The sequence below is a fragment of the Triturus cristatus genome, chromosome 2_1 (genome assembly GCF_964204655.1).
Source record: "Triturus cristatus chromosome 2_1, aTriCri1.1, whole genome shotgun sequence".
NCBI classification, from domain to species: Eukaryota; Metazoa; Chordata; class Amphibia; order Caudata; family Salamandridae; genus Triturus; species Triturus cristatus.
Window position 1 is genome coordinate 369262650 of NC_140581.1, and position 21757 is coordinate 369284406.

The following is a 21757-nucleotide window of genomic DNA, read 5'->3' on the forward strand; positions in this document are numbered from 1 at the left end:
GTGGGTGCATCTAAGTAGCTCCGATGACGTCATCTCAGCGAATAAGACGCCAGCGACGTACGCTGAGCCGCACGACGACGCCTACCGACGTGCAGGGGTACTGCTGACGAAAACGTTCCAGATCCAGTCTGACGCCTGGGGATATTCTAAGGTAAGGAATCGATCACTAACTAATGTCTCTTACAGATATATCCTTACACAAGTAAGTAACTTGTGCATTAGTTATGGATTCATCACCGCCGCACCCATCCTCCCCGTTCTGCGATCTGACACCTATAGTAAGGGACTCCCTTTCATGGCCCTTGTTTTGTGCACCAGTGGTCAGTGTCTTTGATGGCTCTCCGCTTCTGGCATGGAATGTCGTGTAAAGAACTTACGTCAGCACGCAGGGGCGGTGTCTAAGTAAATACTGCGACGTCATTCCGGCGATCACGATGCCAATGACAAACGTGGAGTCGATTAATGCCACCTACCAACGTGCAGGGGTACTGCTGAAGAAAAATTCTCCAGATCCAATCTAACGCCTGGGGGTAATTCTATGGTGAGGAATCCATAACTAATATATTTCTCTTACAGATCACTGTTACCGAAGGTAAGTAACTTGTTCAATGAGAAATTCATAAACAAATTCCAGAGTACCTTTAATTTCTCTCTTTATTGTCTTATTCTTCTAAAAACTTTCACAAGTTTACAGCAGAAACAGCCAGTGCGTTTCGTTGAACCTTGCTTCTGTGCAGGAGGAGTTTACGACCGCTTTCCCGTTGCGGCTTCGGCACCCATTGTAATGCCATAACAGGGTGGATGGGCCCTGTGTATTCACATATTACAATAAAATATGTGTTCGAGGCATATGAGCTGCAGATCACACACTGAGGATAAGATCGCCATCTGGTGTTGGGCTCGGATGATTGCAGGTTGTTGTTGTCTTCGGAAGAAGCCTTTGGTCACGAGGATGGTGACTCCTCCCCTGGACAACAGTGCGCATGGGCATCCACTCCATCGTCAGATTGTTTTTTTCCGCCATTGGGTTCGGATGAACTTTTTTCCGCTCCAGCAGAAAACTTCTAGCAATCAATTTAACTCCTTAATCTTCATTCCATCGACGTCGACATCAACTCGGACCGGTTCCGCAAGCGGCTGATGGACAGGACACCCTTCAAGAAATGCCCCCAGTGTGGAGCGAAGTTCCCCCACAGTGACCACCACGAGGTTTGTAACCTCTGCCTGTCGCCGGAACACAACGAGTCCACCTGTCCAGCTTGTTCCGCTTTCCGTTCGAAGAAGACCCTCCGGGACCGAAGAGCTCGACGCCATATTATGGCCAAACCAGCTCCAGAACCGGAGGACATCTTTGCTCAAGATGTTCCCGAAGACGACACCGAAGACCTCGAGATCGTGTCCGAGGCCGACGATTCCGATGACCTCATCACTCCAGGGCAGCGTGTGAGTACCACCCCCCCTGCCCCTGCCCCATCCAAAAAACCATTGGTCAAGACTCCGCCAGCTGGGCCCAGTCGCGACCGGAAATCCTCTTCAGAAGCCCCGCCCTCGGGCCCCGCTCCGAAGACATCTAAGCCTGTAGGTGGCTCGGGCTCGAGCAAACCTCACCTGATTGTGCCTTTAACACCCAAAAAACCACTGCCGGCACCGAAACAGGCTCCAAGACCGAAATCTCCTTCGGCACAGAAACGTTCCTCGGCACCGAAGTCTCCACCGGCACCGAAACGTTCTTCGACATCGATGCCTAAAAGTCCCTCGGCATCGAAGCATACATCGGCACCGAAGCATACATCGGCACCGAAGCATACATCGGCACCGAAAACTCAATCGGCTCCGAAAAATCCATCGGACCCAACACATCCTTCGGCACCGAAAACATTATCGGCACCGAAAACATTATCGGCGCCGAAAACTACGCCCACACTGAAAAAAGCTCAGACAGACCCGAAGCGGACATCGCAGCCCCCACCTTCGGAGCCAGATGAACTTTTTCGACCAGATCCTACTCAAAAGCGGATCTACATCAATCCTGACACTGGACATGTGACTGCCATCCCATATAAAAAGCGGAAGCTGGACATTACACCTCCCCCAGCTCCCATACGGAAAAAGGACTGTGCCACTTCACCACTTCGTCCTTCCTCTCCTGTATTACCTTCTAACCCGTCCCCCCCTCCTCCTCCTGATTCTCCTTTACCTTTACCTTTACCATCTCCCTGTCATTCACCCCCTCCACAGGATGATGATGATGACTTAGGGGGAGGGGCGGACCCTGATTTATTTAATTATCCTGTTGAACCAACCGACCCGTTTACTTTGCCAGACACAGCACCGGTAGATGACTGGTCTTATCCAATGCCTGACATGCCTGACCCCACTACCTACCCCTCCAAGCCCTCCCCTCCTGATGACCATTTGGGGTTTGGCCAATTGATAAATAGGGCAGCAACTTTCCATGGCGTCACAATGCACACGGACGCCCTTGAAGAGGACTTTCTCCTCGATACTTTTGAGCAGTCACAAAAAACTGTTCACATACTGCCCATGATTAAAGGGGTTATAAAGCATGCCACTGAAGTCTTTAAAGACCCTGTTCGAGCGAGGGTTCTCAACCCCCGCATCGAAAAAAAGTACCGACCAGCCCCGCAGGACCCTGCATACATTAGCCCAGCTCCCTTTAGACTCCTTGGTCGTATCAAATGCCAGGAAGCGCGTTAACTCACAGACTACTGGAGAAACGCCCCCCCCCCAGACAAGGAGTCTAAGCTTTTAGAGGCCTCAGGAAAACGAGTCGCCGCACAGGCGGCGAACCACTGGCGTATTGCCAATACCCAAGCCCTGTTAGCCCGGTATGACAGGGCACATTATGACCAACTTGAGGACCTCATCCAACATCTGCCTGAACCCTTTAAGTCCCAGGCCACTGACCTCATTCAAGAAGGCAAATTAATATCTAATGCCTCCATTAAATGCGCCTTAGATGCGGCAGACACTGCTTCTAGGGCGGTCAATACTAGCGTCTTACTCAGGCGTCATGCCTGGCTCCGTATTTCCGGTTTTAAACCGGAGGTTCAAACCGCAATACTAGCTCAACCTTTTAACCAGGAGCAGCTATTCGGCCCTGCAGTGGATACTGCATTAGAAAAAATGAAAAAGGATAATGAAACTGCCAAGTCTATGGGAGCACTGCAGTCTCCTCAAAACCGGGGTTCATTTCGTCGCTCCTTTTATAGAGGAGGCTCCAAAAACACATCAACTGAGACCACGTCCACCTTTAAAAATTCTGGACAAACATCCCCTAACAGAGGTTATTTCCGGGGAGGTTATAGGGGAAACAATAACAAAGGTCGAGGGCGGGGCAACAACAACAACACCCGCACCTCACCAGCCACCAAACAGTGACTTGCCACCACTCCCCCCAGACCATTCCACTCCTGTCGGGGGGCGACTCCAACAATTCCTACCTGTCTGGACTTCCATCACCACAGACAGATGGGTAAGACAAATTATCCAGTCTGGCTACTGCCTCGAACTCATACAATCCCCCCCAAACATACCACCCAAACAACGTCCAATGTCCTTACATCATCTCTCTCTCCTCAAACAAGAAGTTCAATCCCTGTTACAAAAACATGCGATAGAACCAGTTCCCCTTCAACATCAGGGAAAAGGGGTATATTCTCTATACTTCCTCATTCCCAAAAAGGACAAAACACTAAGGCCCATACTGGATCTCAGACTACTAAACCAGTATATACATTCGGATCATTTTCATATGACCACTCTCCAACAAGTCCTCCCACTGTTACAACAGGGAGACTTCCTTGCCACATTAGACCTCAAGGACGCATACTTTCACATCCCTATGCATCCCGCTCACAGAAAATATCTACGATTTGTGGTAGATGGGCAACACTATCAATTTACAGTTCTCCCATTCGGAGTAACAACGGCACCCAGAGTGTTCACCAAGTGCCTAGCAGTCGTGGCAGCGCATCTCAGAAGACAACAGATCCATGTCTTCCCCTATCTGGACGATTGGCTCATAAAAGCCAACACATACCAAAAATGCGTACTCCACACTCATCGCACAATTCAAACTCTCCACGATTTGGGATTCACTATCAACTACCCCAAATCCCACCTACAACCCTCCCACTTACATCAGTATCTAGGAGCAACCATAGATACCTCCAAAGCCATTGCTTATCCCAGCAACGCCAGGATAGCCAGTATACAAAATCTCATCTCTCAATTTCAAACTCATCCATCTCTTCCAGCAAGAGTATTCATGCAGCTCCTAGGCATGATGGCGTCATGCATCTCCATAGTCCCACACGCACGACTTCAAATGCGTCCCTTACAGGAATGTTTAGCACAACAGTGGAACCAAGCTCACGGACAACTTACCGATCTGGTGTTGGTGGACAGTCGCTCACTTCGCTCACTGAAATGGTGGAACACCATCAACCTGTCCAAAGGGCGACCGTTCTTAGAGCCTCTTCCACAAGTTGTGCTAACTACAGACGCATCTCTCACAGGGTGGGGAGCCCACCTCCTTCACCATACCACTCAGGGCAGATGGACCAGTCAACAAAAACTGCTCCACATCAACCACCTGGAACTCTTAGCAGTGTTCTTAGCACTAAAATCCTTTCAAGTTCACCTCAAGAACAAAACTGTCCTCATACGCACAGACAACATGACGACAATGTATTATATACAGAAACAGGGAGGGACACACTCTTTCCAACTGTCCCAACTGGCACAGCAAATCTGGAGATGGGCAATTCCCCAAAACATCTACCTGTTAGCAGAACATCTCCCAGGGATCCACAATCAAGTGGCCGACCTCCTAAGTCGCCACACACAACAAATCCACGAATGGGAACTACACCCCAAGGTTCTACTCCCCTTCTTCCAAAAGTGGGGACAACCGGACATAGACCTGTTCGCCACTCCCGAAAACACAAAATGCCCAACCTTCGCCGCCAGGTTTCCACACCCACAGTCGAAGGGCAATGCCCTATGGATGAACTGGTCAGGCAGATTTGCGTACGCTTTTCCGCCTCTCCCACTAGTTCCATTTGTGGTACGCAAACTGAAACAACAGTCACTAACACTAATACTAGTGGCTCCCACTTGGGCACGTCAACCGTGGTTCACCACACTTCTGGAACTATCTTTAGTTCCACATCAAAGGCTACGCCTCTCCCCGGATCTATTAACCCAGAGCCATGGAGAAATCAGACACCCAGATCCTCAAACACTGAACCTAGCGATCTGGCTCCTGAGGTCTTAGAGTTCGGTTACCTCAATCTCCCTCCAGACTGTATGAATATCATAAAGGAAGCCAGACGCCCTACTACTAGAGCGTGTTATGCCGCGAAATGGAAACGATTTGCCATCTACTGCGCTAATAATGACATACATCCATTGGATGCTTCCATCCAAAACATCATTTGCTATCTACTACACTTGCAAAGATGCAATCTAGCGTATTCCTCTATACGTTTACACCTAGCAGCCTTGGCAGCCTACTTGCAAAATAGGCAACACCTGTCCCTTTTTAAGGTACCAGCCATCAAAGCGTTTATGGAAGGTCTCAAAAGAATTCTTCCCCCAAGATTGCCACCTGCACCAGTGTGGAATCTCAATGTGGTTCTAACAAGACTCATGGGTCCCCCATTTGAACCGATGCACAAATGTGAGTTGCAATTCCTAACATGGAAGGTAGCTTTCCTTATCGCAATCACTTCCCTGCGCAGAGTAAGTGAAATACAAGCCCTTACACTAGAGGAACCTTTCTTACAACTACACCGTAACAAAGTGGTTCTTAGGACAAACCCTAAATTTCTTCCAAAAGTGATTTCCCCTTTCCACCTTAACCAATCAGTAGAGCTACCAGTCTTTTTCCCAAACCCAGACTCCGTAGCTGAAAGGGCCCTACATACCTTAGATGTCAAAAGAGCCTTGCTTTATTACATCGACAGGACAAAACCCTTTCGAAAGACAAAACAACTCTTTGTTGCTTTCGCACCACCACACAAAGGCAACCCGATCTCCAAATCAGGCATAGCCCGGTGGATAGTTAAATGCATCCAAATATGCTACCTCAAGGCTAAACGTACACTTACAGTTCCCCCTAGGGCGCACTCCACGCGTAAAATAGGGGCTTCTATGGCCTTCTTAGGTAACATTCCCTTAGAAGACATTTGCAAGGCAGCCACGTGGTCTACCACGCATACCTTCACTAAACACTATTGTGTTGACGTGCAGGCCAAACAACAGGCCTCCGTGGGCCAGGCTGTCCTAAAAACTTTATTTCAAGCTGCTGCAACGGATATAGGCGACCACCGCTAAGGGGAAGCACTGCTGTATAATCTATCCTCAGTGTGTGATCTGCAGCTCATATGCCTCGAACGGAATATGCTACCTACCAGTATGCATCTGTTCTTGGCATGTAGAGCTGCAGAGTCACACACGCCCGCCCGCCCGCCTCCCCGGGACCTGTATCTGTTCCAGCATCCGTCTTACTTAGACATTACACATGGACATCCTTTCTTTCATTTCTATACACTCCATCTTTTCCCATCATGGCGAAAAACAATCTGACGATGGAGTGGATGCCCATGCGCACTGTTGTCCAGGGGAGGAGTCACCATCCTCGTGACCAAAGGCTTCTTCCGAAGACAACAACAACCTGCAATCATCCGAGCCCAACACCAGATGGCGATCTTATCCTCAGTGTGTGACTCTGCAGCTCTACATGCCAAGAACAGATGCATACTGGTAAGTAGCATATTCCTTCTATCCGGTAACAACTGAACACTGGTATAAATATGCCAGTGGATGATTAATTTCCTGCTTTTTCACCCTTGGGGGGGTTAATGACCTCCGACTCGGGTCTTTATTTGCTGTTATTTTTTTGGGACTATGAATTGTGTTGCTCTCTAGGGCTACAATCCACAATATAAACACTGGGACCTATTTAGCCCTGAAGAAGTCCATTGTTTGGGACAAAACGCATTGGCGATTTCTGCTGTAAACTTGTGACAGGTTTTAGAGGAATAAGAAAATAAAGAGAAGAATTGAATGTACTCTGGAAATTGTTTATGAATTGCTCATTATTGTTATTCATTGTGGTACACCTCTATTTGGTAAAAATGTGCATGCCTTTATTTTAGGTCTACACCTTGGCAGCAGGTGTTTATACTGTGTGCACACGTTGGAATTTTGATTGTGACAGTTACTCAGGGACACTGTAAAGGTGTAGTGACTCTTGGTCTAATGCCTTAATCTTTAATGTTGTAAAGTACCTGGAACTGTGGCAGTACTGCTTCTCCTGTAAAGGTAACTGTTCTTGAGGACCTTGCTGGTCCTCCTGACTAGCTCCTTGTCAGAGTTGGTCACCCCAAGTACTTCTAACCGACCACATTGACACTTATCTAAGTTTTCTTGAAATAGTTTGAATGTCCAGTTTGTTGACTTTGCCATGGCTTGTTCGTGGTTGAGTGAAAAATTGTGCTTATGTATTATTTTTGTAAAATCTATGATTCCTGAGCCCAAGGTGGATCTTTTTCGTTTTGGTGTGTAGATCTTCACAAAATATAACCTGTTTTTATAAATTGGTGTCCAATTTCCAGAGTATCTTGTCCATTTCTTCTCCAATTTTAGTGCTGTTCAAATTCCTCTGTGTAAGCCTTATTTAGTGCCACATCTATCCAGGATTGAGCTGAGCATTTGACAGTAGAAACCCAAGGGCCTTAAAGGGGTAGCTAAGCATGTTACACAGTGAGGTTGCACAACCACACCATATAATGCACCCTATTTCCTCACAGTAAGTAACTTGTTGCCTTCCCTGCTCATATTTTTGTGTTGACTCCCTTCATCGCACATTTGGTGCAGTTTATTTTGGTATATATTTAGGTTAACTTTTTTAATCTTTTACTTTATAGGAACAGAAAGGACCATGATTTTTGTGAAAACAAAAAAAAGAGCTGATTATCTCACCACACTACTTTGTCAAGAGAATGTATTGGCAACAAGTATTCATGGGTGAGACCATCTGTTAATTTTTATGTTGAAAGTTTACATTGGTGTCATTTGTCTTAGGAATATTCATAGCTTGAGCAATTAAAGACAAGATTGTGCTACAGTTGATAAAATTGCTACTGTTTGTGTTCTGAAAGAGAAAAATAATGGACAGGCAAGATTAGCTGAGTTTACTGGTTAAAAACAAGGTGCAAACTTCAAGGTGAATGTCCGTTAGAAGAGTGACTAACCAGGATGAGTTTTTACTCAAACGTATTTGAAATAAGGAAATTAAAGTTGAATGAAGGGAAAAGTGAAAAGGTAAGAGGTCAACCTGATAACTGGTAGGAAATTATAAACTTGGTTACATGAACAACTGTACCTGATAGACATCTAGCCACAGATTACTTAACTTTTAAATTCTACCCAGGCTCCAGTCTGAATCCGTAAATTTTTAAGCAGTACCTCTGCGCACCGGGCGACAGCGTTGTACGGTTCCGCAATGACGCCGATTCTGGTCATGACGTCAGTGGAGCCATATAAGTCCCCTCCAGCGCGCGAACGTCAGTTTCTTCTTTTCTGCGCTGTAACGTGGATACGGAGATGCGGTTCCTCGGGTAGATTTTTTTTCTTGACTTGGTTGGACACTGTCGGTGGAACAGTGTGCCTTTTGCCTAGATGTCTACAGGTTTCAAACCTTGTGGGTCTTGTAGCTGACATATGTCGGTGACGGACTCGCATACAATTTGTATGTGGTGTTTAGGCGAGCACCACGACGCTGAGGATTGTGGCTCCTGCCAGAAACTAAAATCAAAGTTGTTAAAGCAGCAACATTTGAAGTTGATGGTAGCACGTGTGTCACGATCCTCAGAGGCTTCCCAGCCTCAGTCTCGGGAAAAGCGGGGTCGATCTAGGAGCCGAAGCCGGTCTGGAGGACATCGTTCACTGGGGAAGTCAAAAGGTATGGGGCAGTTGAAATCACGGCATCCTCAGACTTCACCACATGGAGACTGTCTCCTGTGGCTCCTGCTCGACAGTTGAAGAGGCCGTACGAGACTCCGCACAGCGTCTCCCCATGTTTCCGGGAGCCGTTCTGTTGATGGCTCAGATGAGGGAATATTATAATTCCTTGCACATCATCTTTGGGACCCCATCTCCCTCTGGAGCGCATTTAGGCCCCAAGGAGGTGAGAGGGGCGCTGTCAGAGGGTTTGCCCTCGGTGACAGTTGAGCCATGTAGTCGATGGGCTGACGTTGGTTGGCGCTGCCTTGGTGCAGGACCACATTCCTTTGGGATCTTGATCTACGATATCGGACTTCGATCAGCCGACTCCGATACTGACGGCAGCATCGGTCAAAGTTACTTCTCCACCGTGTAGGTGTCGTACGACATTGGATGCAGAGTCGTCTATTCAGAATGAGGGGGATAGGCATGTTTTGAATCCTTCACAGAAAGAGGTTGTGGAAAGACAACCGGTGTCGATTGGGGTAGGGTCCTTTCAGCCCATTCCTGAGATTTGTGTGCCTCAGATGAAGGAGAGCTGGTTGTCTGCTCTGGGAGAGGCCAGTGGTCTGGATTATTCTCTAGCTTCAGGGTTGCTTTCTCCCCCTGGCCTTGCTATGGAGGCAAGTTCCTTTTGCAGACATGCTAAGGAAAGTGGCTACAGTTTTAAACTTGTCACTTCCTCCGGTACATAGGTCCACAGACCCTTTGATCGATGTCCTTTTTCAGGGACAGACAGGGGAAAAACCTGTTCTTCCATTTGGGGAGGCCCTTTAAGATGTTTAATTAGTGCTTAGGCCAAGCCTGAGTCGGTGCATCAGTTGACCGAGATATTGCACATAGACAACTGCCGGCACCTGGGGACCCAGTTTGTATTCATATATACTCTTCCACCTGTAGCTTGGTGACTCAGGTTGCAACTTCTTTGCAGGATGTAGATTATGTTTCTAAGACTCCAGTAGGTAACGAGTCAATGACTCATGATGCATGTGGTAAACACTTCTTTTCTTTGGGAAGCTCAGCCTTGAGATCCACAAAAATATCTTGCGTGCTGGGGCGATATTCCCATGCTTTATGGGATTTGCTACAGAATGTGTTACCATCTCTTCCGGATAATATCCACTCGGAGATTGGCGATTTGATTAAAGGCGGTCAGCAGGCTGCTAGGCTTATCATAAGCTGTGGTATGGACACTGCGGACTCTGTAGGTCGCGATATGGCATCGGCAGTGGCATTAAGGCACCGGGCTTGGTTGGCAACTTCGGGTTTCTTGGAGGCTGTCAGTCGACTATAGTCAACATGCCATTGGATGGTGCCCATCTTTCTGGCAGTCAAGCTGATGCAGCGTTAACTCGCTTCTGTGAAAGACTGAGGTCTTAAGAGTCCTAGATTTTCGTTGTTTGTTACTGGTGTAACTTATCTTTATACTTGAGATGTAGGCTCTTTATTTCAAAGCGAGTAAGCTTTGTTAATGGCATTTTACATGTCCGTTGTTTTTTTGACCACTTGTTGTCCTGTGAGAGCAGATGTTTATTTTCAGTACCTTTTTTTTCCCTTTTTTATGCAGGTATTGATTTAGATGACCGAGGGAGGTTTCCCTTTGTTACTTGGCCTCTGAGGATAAACTTTGTGCTCCAGAAGTTATTGTCAAGAGACGTGTCTTGTAGGGAAGATTTTCTGGCGCAAGCTTCTTTGAAGCAGTTCAGTATGCTAAAATGTGCATGGTTTCGACCTTTCTTTGTCACTCATAGGGATATGTTCGTATGCCAGTGGTAAGTCTGGTATGTAGGGATGCTCTGGTCTTTACTCGTTAGAGTATTCAGCGTAGGATGTCCTCACTGCTCTTGTGGTGTGCATATTTTTTATGGCTATGCATATACTCTTTTGAATACATGTTCTTGTGGTTCACCCTTCATTAAAGTCCTCTTGGCCTATGTGTTTTTATGGTGTTGGTTGTTTTCTCCTTCTGAGCGGACTGCATATCTACATTTTAATTATATGAGCTTCACTTTTTGGAAAATTGTGCTTGAACTCAGAGTCTATGGTGTATTCTTTGGAAGACACAAGTTAGTTGCCTTTCCCATTGTGGAGGGTGTAATCATTTGTTCATTTTCAGAACATATGGGGTGAACTCTGTATCTTATGCTGTGTGATGGGCAGCGTCGGAACCAATCCGATGGAGACTTCAAGCTACAATTTCCTTACCTGTTTTCGGTCATACAATTTCTGGTGGAGTTTTTAGGCTTAATAAGAAATTCTTTGTGTTATTCTCCCACAATGCCTTTTGCATCTGTCTGGCAGTTATATGCTACCTTTCTTTTTGTGTAAGTATCTATTTTCATTGTGTTTTTCAAGTCCTTGGGAAATCATGGCGGTTACTTCTTGAGGCAGACTTGTGATCAATTGTGTTTTGTTTCACAAGTGTTGTTGCATGCGCTTGTTGCTAACAAATCCATTTTACATATTTATTTCCTTTTAGGTTTAGTTTTCTGCTTATTTAATGTTTTTATACTGCATTAATAGGTGCGTTCCGATTCCTTCTATTGGTTGTCTTCGTATTTTGAGTGTGCCCATGGCTCGGAGTCGTGTTCAGATTTTAGGACCTTGACACTGAAGGCCATGCAGGCGCTGGCTTTGTAGGTACCGGCGGTCCTGCAGTAAATGTGGGCCAGCGATGCTCTGTGTGGTCAGACCACTCAGTCTATTGTGGCACAACGTTATATATTTCTGATGGATACATCTGCCAGTGGATTCCTCACCTTGTGAATATCCCCTGCGCCAGCAACATTCGGAAACTTTTGTAGCAGTCCACGCCGATGGGGTCGAAGACTACGTCACAGAGACACGGCTCCGCTCGCGACTCCGCTGACGTCACCGGCTCCATAAGAAGACCTCGTCGGCGTGATGACGTCCGTTCCCTTTTTTCCGCGCCGACGACGCCAACGGATTTCGGGAATCGTTACTAGTAGCTTTACCTGTTACTTTGTGTTTATTCTGAGAATTCTCTGTCTTTCTTCGAAAATGTCGACAAGGAAGTCGGGTTTCAAGCCCTGTCGAGAATGTGCCAAGCACATGTCTATTACCGACCCACACGAGGACTGTGTTTGGTGCCTTTCATCCGACCACGATGTGGGTGGTTGTTCCAGCTGCCGCAAGATGAACTCGAAGGCTCTCAAGGAGAGAGCAGCGAAGCTCTTCATCGCTCGGATGAAGAAGAAAGGAAGGAGGAGGTCTGGATCCAGGTCGAGGTCGGCGTCCAAGTCGACTTCGGGGCATGCTTCGAAAAGTAAGAAGCATAAGAAAAAGAGGAGTCATTCTTCACATCATCACTCCGACAAAGGTACGGCGTCGAAGTCGCCTACTCGACGTCGGAGGGAGTCAGTGTCTCCTTCTCCGGTCCCGGCTTCGCCTCCAGGTCCTTCATCTCCGGTGACTTCGCCGGCTCCGGCTGAATCTCCAGTGCCGGTATCGTCCCCGACGCCGGTTCCATCTCCGGCTCCAGCTGATTCTCCGGCTCCGGCCGAGGATCTTCAGCCTCCGGGTGAGACTGTGACACCGCTTGTTCCACCGTCGGCGCAGCCAGGCCCGAGTCCGGTGTTGCCTGACCAGTATCCTGCATTTCCTGGTCCAGGACAAGACCCCTCGCATTATCTAAATGCGATGTACGGGGTGTTTTCAAGGGCCATGTACACCTCTGGTGCACCTGTGGGTCCGATAACTTTCAATTTGGGAGTGCCGCAGGTCTACCCTCCAGCTCCGTTCATGCCATTCTTTCCGGCGACGCCGTCTTGGCAGCTACCGGCGCCGAGAACATAGACGCCGCTTCCCTCTTCACCGGCGCCGACTCGTCTTCGTTCGACGCCGGCTGCTCCAGCGAATCCGTGTTCGACGCCGCTGCCGGCGCCGTCGGATTCGAACACGACGCCGCGGATTCGTTCCAGGAGGGAAGCACAGAGAGTGGTGGATGAGAGACGCTTTCTGTTGGAAGAGGCTGAAGAGGGAGAGTTAGTCGAATCTGATGAGGTGTTCGAAGAACTGAAGGAGGCAAGTGGACTGGATTTGTCTCCAGAGTGGGAAATCACTCCACCATCGGATGAGCCCTCTAAAGATGCAGCGCCGTATCATGCGGTCATCAGAAAAGCTGCAGAGTTGTTGGACCTACAGTTGCCGTCCGCGGAGTTCAGGCCTAATTTACTTACTGAGGTGCTGCATTCACCTACAGCGGTCTCGGAGCCTTTGTTACCCTTCAATGAGGCTATTATGGAGCCTGTGCTGGAGGTATGGCGCAAGCCTTTTTCAGCTCCTGCGGTTTCCAGGGCAGTCGCAAGGAGATATAGAGTGGCTCCAGGGGATCCTGAATTTCTGACTTCGCACCCTTCGCCTGAGAGCTTGGTGGTCCAGGCGGCTTGTTCGGGAAGGTCAAAGGGGGCCTTTCCTCAGGTTCCAGGGGACAGAGAGGCCAAAAAGGTCTTTTCATCAGCCAGCATGGCTCTCAAGTCCACGAATGCAACGTGTTTATTGGGGAGCTATATCCATGCGCTAATGGATTCGGCGAAGAAGATTGCGCCAAAGCTGTCGGAGGAGGATAGGGCTGGCTTCAATGAAGTTCTGACTGATGCCCAGGCGGCTGCTCGACAAGTCATTCAGAGTGGACTGGACACGGCAGACTCAGTTGCCAGAGTCATGGGGTCTTCTGTTGCCACCAGGAGGGGTGCATGGCTAAAGTCCTCTGAATTTTCCTCGTATGTGCAGTCGACCTTATTAGACTTGCCTTTTGATGGGTCTGGCTTGTTCGGGAAGAAGGCGGATGCTGCTCTCGAACGCTTCAAGGAGAGTAAGGCTACGACTAGGTCGTTGGGCCTTCAATCCCAGCCAAGAGGTGTTTTTAAAAGATATAGGGGCTTTGGAAAGGCGACTTTTCGCTCCTATAGACCGTCCCAGCAGCAGCAGCAAGGTTCCTCGTCGAGAGGTTACAGAGGAAGTTAGGGGTCGCACACGTGGCTCACATCAGCTCTCCTCCTCCTCTTCCTCCTCCTCAGCCCCTCCCACCACTGCAAAGCAGCCCTAGATTCGACATTCCGGATCATGCTGGTCCTGTGGGGGGCCGGCTTACCCATTTTCTGCAAGATTGGGAATCTGTAACTACAGATCTCTGGGTTCTAGATCTTGTAGAAAATGGGTACGCCCTTCCCTTTCGGGAATTCCCTCCAAATTACCCTCCTTGCCAAGGAGCTTGCTCGGAGGACCACCGTCTTCTCCTGCAGGAGGAAGTCCTGAAGTTGTTTCAGAAAGGTGCGATAGAGGTGGTTCCAGAGCAGGAAAGGGGTCAGGGATGCCACTCCCGGTATTTCCTGATTCCGAAAAAGGACGGCAGGTTACGTCCGATATTGGAATGCAGAAAATACTGGGACCCCCTTTGTACAAAATAATTTTCCAGCAGGTCAGGGAGAAAAGGGGAAAATGAAACCAATCTAACTAATACTCCCTCTTGACCTAAAAAACAATTATCTATATATGAGCTAGCACACAAAAAACACAAAAATGTATTCTTAATATTTTTATTTTTCGTATTTTTATATTTTCATTTTTTCTATATAAAAATATAATCAATTTTGAACACATAAATCAATTTTTCATAAATAAACGTCTTCACTATACTTTACACATTATTCATGTCAGTTCGTTAAGACAAAGGTATTATTTCGATTCATGACAAAAAAGAAAACAAAACCCAGGGAAAAGAACACTGCACATACAAACTTTATTCATACAGACACATATCAGACATTCCTTGCACATATATCTCAGTAGTTTTACCACTTAACACATAATGAGTGATAAGGTAGTCCTGATGGCCCCCAAAAAAGGGAGCTGCTACAAAATTTGTAGGATCTACAAGGAGATTTGGTCAACGCGTTTCGGTGGTAAAAGGAAACGTGGAAACCACCTTCTTCAGGACCAGCTACTTCTCTTAGCGCAAGTTCTCAAAACCTGGGGTATCTAAAGAAATTTTTTTTTACATACAAATGACAAATTAGTCACTAATCTCTAAACATTATTATTGATAATACTGTGTGCTATAATAAGACACCGGTTGGGCCAATTTATACAACAGAGCATTAAAGTAAGGATGAAGAAAAGGAAAAATACTAAAGAAAGCAGAGATAGTTTGAGAGGGTCAACACGCAAATTAGTGCAATATGAAATACAATTTCTAATCAAAGAGAGTTACCTTTGGCTGAGATTAAAAGAAAAAAATGTGTGAGTGGAAATAATCCCTATAGTACTCTACTCTGACCAGAAAGGTATGAATCCATACAAAGAAATCCTGTTGTTTTGTAGTAGTCCTATAAATAAAATAAAGAAGGATACTTACTCTTTAGGGAAACAATATCAACCTACGAAGCCTGCTGTTTGTGCTGTAAGACGTAATCACAGTATAATTTCTTCCTCTTTTTTATCTCTTTATCTGTAGATGTCCTAATGAAGTTTAAGGCAGAAAAAAACCTAAATCAAGATTATTGCATTTTTTAATTGTCACTCCAAGTTCTCTATTTAGGTACGGCTAGATCTTTTTATTATTATATCCACATAGAGTTTACATACCAATAATGTTTAGACTCTAAGTCCCACTAAATGTAGTGTGAGGCTAGGATACATCCAACAATGATTCCGTAGTGCTCCATATATCTGTGAGAGGAAGTTAAAATATACTGCATCATAGTCTGTCTCCTATTTACAAATTGTTGCATACTATCACCAGATTTAAATGATTGTAAATTCCTTTAAGAAGTAAATTTGCTTAAAGATCACCAAGGTTTATCTTTTCCATCCAAAACCAGATAAAGGCAGAGTCTCAAAAGTACAGAAACACGCTGTTGTAATTCTTTATGGTGTCCCTATGACAAAAGGGATACAAAGAGACAGCCAAAAGGATAAAGGTCAATTAATCTTAATGACCCATATATAGAGTCTGTGTCCCAAAGCATGGGACCAATAGTAAAATCAAAGGACACCCAAGATCATACCTATGCATTACTAGAATAGTAAAGACGAATATAAGGAGGTATGTCAAAACGCACCCTTTTCTTTAAAAGTAAATACACTTTAGATAGAAACCGGATTTTTACCACCATTCTATATAGGTCTAAGCCTACCTTCGTTTGGTGGAAAGTTACAATGCTTAACTTTTAAATGAAACCTGGTACCCAACTAGCCAAAGGTAATGGTAAAGCAAGCGCTAGATTGGAGTACTGACAAGGAATAAAGGAGCAAAGAGATCCAAATCACCCCAGTTTAAAAAAAACAACAATTCAAGATTTTTACTCCTAACTCACCAGTGCTCAAAACATCTAAGTCCTTCAATCACACGTAGGCGTTCTCAGATCGTCCTGCCGTCAGGAAGTGAGCCTACACCCAAATGCGTGTATCTACTTATACTCCTCCCTCCGTAATCAAGATTGTCAAAACCGTATCACCTGTGAATGAGGCAGTCACTAAAAAGGGACTAACAAATTTACGCTAATCGAAGCTTTGAAAGGTATAATATATGCTTTAATGTTATATCAACAGAGGCCGCATTAGTCCGACTTGATTTGCATACCATACAAAGACGAGGTTTTCTAGAGTGTAAGTAATAGTAACATGCCTATATTAAGCGAGAAAGGTCTATATGAAGGCCATGACTTCCTGGCAAAACGGTTCTTAGTTACAGAAATGTGATTTTTTTGTCAGCGCCATCTTGTAGTGGCGTGTGTCAGGTCATCCAAGATAGAGAAAAGGGGACTAACAAGGTACCGCTACTACAGGACGCCATCTTGGAACAGTATACTACAAATCATTGAGCCTAATTTCTAAGTTCCCAAAGAGACTTCTATCTAAAATACATAACCCGAGGAGGTATGTATAACTCAACCTGCTATACTATACTAATAAGTGCATTTACGAACTGTCACGGAAAGGAACGTCTCAAAGCTAACTAATTCCATTACTACCGTATGCGTGTAGTCTATGTGTGGTCATCTGTTTATAAAATCTGTGAACAGAATATAGAGTCTTTCGAGTAAGAGCATGATTTTTCTTGACAGTCATATACGACAGGAACTATCTACGTAAAGCCATTTAATTACAGCCAGACTCAACACCATGGTGTACACCCAGCTGTATATATGTGTGTGTCCCCATCTGAGTTGATAATCCATATGCTCACTCAGAAAGAACAAAGAAAAAGAAAAAACCTTTTTTAATATAATAGATTAGACTTTCTTATAGGCAGACACTGTAGCCAAGTGAACATTGTTTTGCAAGACTGTAGCTACGAACAATCAGATCCAAAGATGAATCGTCATATTGTCTTAAGATATGAATTCCAAAAAACCCCCCCCAAAAAAAAGGGGAAGCCCAACATAAAGAAAAGTTAGCTCATTTAGAAAACTCATTAGAGCTATTCCTAATTGGACATACAGGGAGAGTATCAAGTAATAATTACAATAGGTCCCAAATCTCATGAAGAGGTAACCGTGCGTTGTCCAGATTATATAGCTACTAACGGTAAATCCCTCAATCAGATTCCTAACAGAATATATCGGAAACCAATAGATATAGACAAGCCTAGCGTCCAGGGTTGAGGGGGAGAATATCTACATAAACATTTACCAAGATCGGGTGATATTCCATTGAATTTCCTCATTAAGGCCATGTTTCACACTGTCAAAAGTAAAATCCAGAAAGTCTCTCTCCTTTTGCGCAGGGTTTCCATAGGAACCCCTACTTGGCCCTTCACTTTCTCCAGAATGCACCATTTAATGTCTTGTTCAGTGTGACGTCGAGTACAAAAGTGTTGGACAAGAGGAGCAGAGGCCTTACAAGTACGGATCGCAGATTTATGTTCGCTAAAACGTACCCTAAACTCACGCGCTGTTTCTCCTATGTAAGCTAGATTACAAGGACCTAGGAGGATATAGATGACGTTACGACTTATACAGTTTGTGAGATCGTTCAATTTGGCAGTATGTCCCTGGTACACAAATACGTCTGTAACTAAAGCAGTGTTGCAAGCGTGACAGGAACCACAGGTATGGTTTCGCATTATGGCTGGTAAACCCGTTAAAGTAGTTTGACGCACAGTATTGTTTAAGCTTGATCGTGTATGTACTAATATATCGCGAAGATTGCGATTTCTGCGGTAAGCTACCAAAGGTTGCTCTAGCTGGGTTTCATCAGTATTCAAGATTTTCCAGTTTTTCTGGATGATGTTTTTAATCTTGAAATTAAAGGGGGAGTGATTAATCACACATACCACTTGTTCTTTAGAGGTGCGTTTCGTTCCCTCCAATAAATAAGGCATCACGATTATAATACTTAGCCCTCTTATATGCGTGACGCACTAACCTCTTTGGCTAACCTCTTGCTAAGAGTCTTGATCTAAGGGCATCACCATGAGCATGAAAGTCCAACATGTTTGTACAATTTCTTCTTACCCGTAGGAACTCTCCAAATGGAATAGAGTCCTTTTGGATGTTAGGGTGATAGCTCTGGTACTGTAGAATCGTATTTTTTGCAGTGGGTTTCCTGAATAGACTGACCTCTAGGATATGATTGGATCCCGAAATCAGGATGTCCAGGAATTCCACAGAGTGGACACTACTCTTCACTGTAAAATTCAAATTATCATCACTTGCATTCAACCATAAGATGTATTCATTCAGAGATTCATTGTCACCCTTCCAAATAAAAAAGATGTAGTCAATGAAGCGTCTCCAACTCTCTACATTGTCAGAGAAGGGGGCCGCCTCATTGAACACATGCTTGATTTCCCATTCACCCATATAGGTGTTGGCAACACTTGGAGCAACCGAAGCACCCATGCTGGTGCCCTTAACTTGTTGGTATAGGGAACCATCAAATTCAAAAAAATTATTCAAAAGGACAATTTCCAAGCAATTTAAGATGAAGTTATCTGGTCTGTCCTCAGGAAACCTCTGAAGTAAGGAGGAAACAGATTGCAACGCTTGACATTGAGGTATGTTGGTGTACAAAGCCTCAATGTCAAGCGTTACTAGAATTTCAGTCATGGGGTTGAATGGTCTACCCTCAAGTTTGCTGATGACATCTCCAGTGTCGCGAACAAAGGACGCATACGTCTGGGTGAGAGGACAAAGGAAGGAGTCTACATACTTAGAGAGGGGTTCAGTGCTAGAGCCCATAGTTGATATAATAGGCCGCATAGGTGGATTATGAATATCCTTATGAGTTTTGAGAAGCCCATAGAGAGCAGCAGTCTTTGGATGGGTTTTGTTTAGAAACAGATATTCCTGCTGACGGATGTCACCAACCTCCAATGCTCTAGTTGTTAATTCTTGAATTGTCTTTTTCAGATGGTGAAGCTCTCTGGGATGCGATTTTTTTATAGTGTTGGGGAACAGCTAGCATATTAAGGATTTTATCATCATTGTCATTCTTATCCATAACGACTATTCCACCACCTTTGTCACATGGTTTCACAATAAGATTGTTGTTAGATTTGATCTTCTGCAAGGCATTATTTTCAATAGGGGACAGATTGTTTCTTACATATGGTAGATGTTTGGTTAGTTTGGTAACCTCCTTTGACATTCTGTTCAAAAATCTGTACTTCTGGGCCAACCATCTCCAAGGTCGGAGTGAATTGAGATGGGGGTTTACACTTCGACTGGTTCTCATTATTGATTTCTGGTGGTCGATCCAAAAAGTATTTCTTCAATCTAACCTTCCTGAAGAAGGTATATAAGTCCTCATGTAGTTTGAACAGATTTGGTCGTGTGGACGGGACAAAGGATAAGCCACGACTTAGAACAGAACATTCTTCTGTGTTAAGACTGGTCGATGATAAATTAAAGATTGGTAGCACATCATCTTTCTTTCGACATTCCACCATGCTGACTATTGGCGCCAATATTGTTGGTTCCGGGTTTTCAAATATGGCTGCTGATGTTGAGGGGCCATTGGTTGTTGGTCCCCTCTGTCCGGTACCCGTCTCTTGTTTCTTCCTCTCGATATTGACCCCGTGATAAAAAAGGTGTCTGTCCCCGGTATGATTGTATTCCCATCTGTCTACCTCTACGGGGGTGAAAATCATATTGTGCCTCATCTAAATCTTGTCTAGCCTCATTGTCAGAATCCGACGAAAACGTTTCAGAAAAATTCTGCGTTTTTCTTTGATAATTATTATTCCTACCCGAATAGTCTTGGTTGTAATTTGGGTCCTGATAATAAGTGGGGCGAAGGTATGGATATGCTTTTTCCTGTGTGTACCATCTGATATCTTTTTATAATTTATCAGTTTTTTTGTTATTCAGATATATCTCAAAGTCCTTCATAACGGTATTGATTTTTTCCAATCTAGCTTTTGCTTCCTCTAGTGCCGTAGAAGTATTCAGTTTTTCTTCCAATGATGTAATTTCCTTACTCAGGACTTCCATCATTTCTCTAGTGGTTTCTATTATAAGAATCATCCAGTCCCTGGAGCAGCGGTTCGCAATAAGGGACCACCGCTCCAGGAACTTACGGACTTCTACAAACAGTGCAGGGACATTCCGTACCCTTAAACCAGAAGGAATAACTCCTGATCGTAAGTATTCGAGCATATAGTGAGCATGCGACTCCATACGTTTGTTTCTTTCTTAGATTTAGTAGATTGTTCCATTCTCCACTGTCACTAGATTGTATAGAGGTCACATTATCACCTGTAATTGACCTACCAATCAGTGCAGTGAAATCATCATCAGAAAATCCAAAGGTTTTGAGGCCCTCCATTCAGAGAAAAAAGTTACAAGAAGTATAACCTCCACCAAACCAATGTGCAAGAAGAAGAAAAAAAAACATTTTGTGAATAATATAAAATAATTTTTTTAAAGAAAAAGGAATACTTTTTCCTAGCCAATTACTGTATATATTGGTCCAATCAAGGTGTCATACACTAAAAGATTCCCAAAAAAACCAAAAATGGGCACTCTAGTCACACAGTTAAAGAACCGTGATTGCAATGCAGAAAATACTGGGACCCCCTTTGTACAAAATAATTTTCCAGCAGGTCAGGGAGAAAAGGGGAAAATGAAACCAATCTAACTAATAATACTCCCTTGTAGGAGAGTAGGGTCTGCTTTCTATGTTCACCCCCACTTTTTGCTTTTGCTTTACTGGTTTTCGACTTAGATGTGGCTGTGGGCCTGCTAATCAGACCCACAGCCCTGCTGTTCTCTCTCTAAATTAATACTATGTACTTTAGGTGCATAACCCATTTGGATAGGATCACCTTATTGGCCCCTGTACAGTGTACCCTAGGTACCCAGGGCATAGGTGTACCCTAGGCCTACCAGGGGCTGCAGCATGTATTATGCCACCCCTGGCCTGGCCTTCCATTTTGACACAACTGGCTGATCACTCAGCTGGGGCAAGGTCGTGTAATCACCCCTTGCTTAGGTGTAGTATTCCTATACCTAACTTACATATAGACACATGTGTACCTATTAGTCACTCCTATGGCAGGCCTTGACAATCCTGGAGGCAGAGTGCTTGGTAACATGTGAGATGGTGCTCTAGCATGAGCTGAGCCTGTCTGCAGCTTTCGGAACCTTGTCCTTATAGCTGTTCTATGATATAGCCTACCATATACTCTTAAAGTGCCTTATAATCTTAGACGGTTATGGTAACTATGGTTTGGCTTTATCAAAACATGTCGTGT

At 45.0% G+C, this 21757-nt stretch overlaps 1 protein-coding gene across 4 annotated transcripts in view; it reads left to right on the forward strand.

Moving 5' to 3' along the window:
- Positions 1-21757, forward strand: part of DDX4 (DEAD-box helicase 4) — a 1682862-nt gene that overhangs the window by 1570700 nt on the left and 90405 nt on the right. For all 4 annotated transcript variants that reach the window (XM_085631316.1, XM_085631317.1, XM_085631319.1 and 1 more), the window contains one exon: positions 7959-8058. In XM_085631316.1, coding sequence (XP_085487442.1) covers positions 7959-8058 — 100 coding nt within the window. The remainder of the gene's footprint in view (positions 1-7958; positions 8059-21757) is intronic.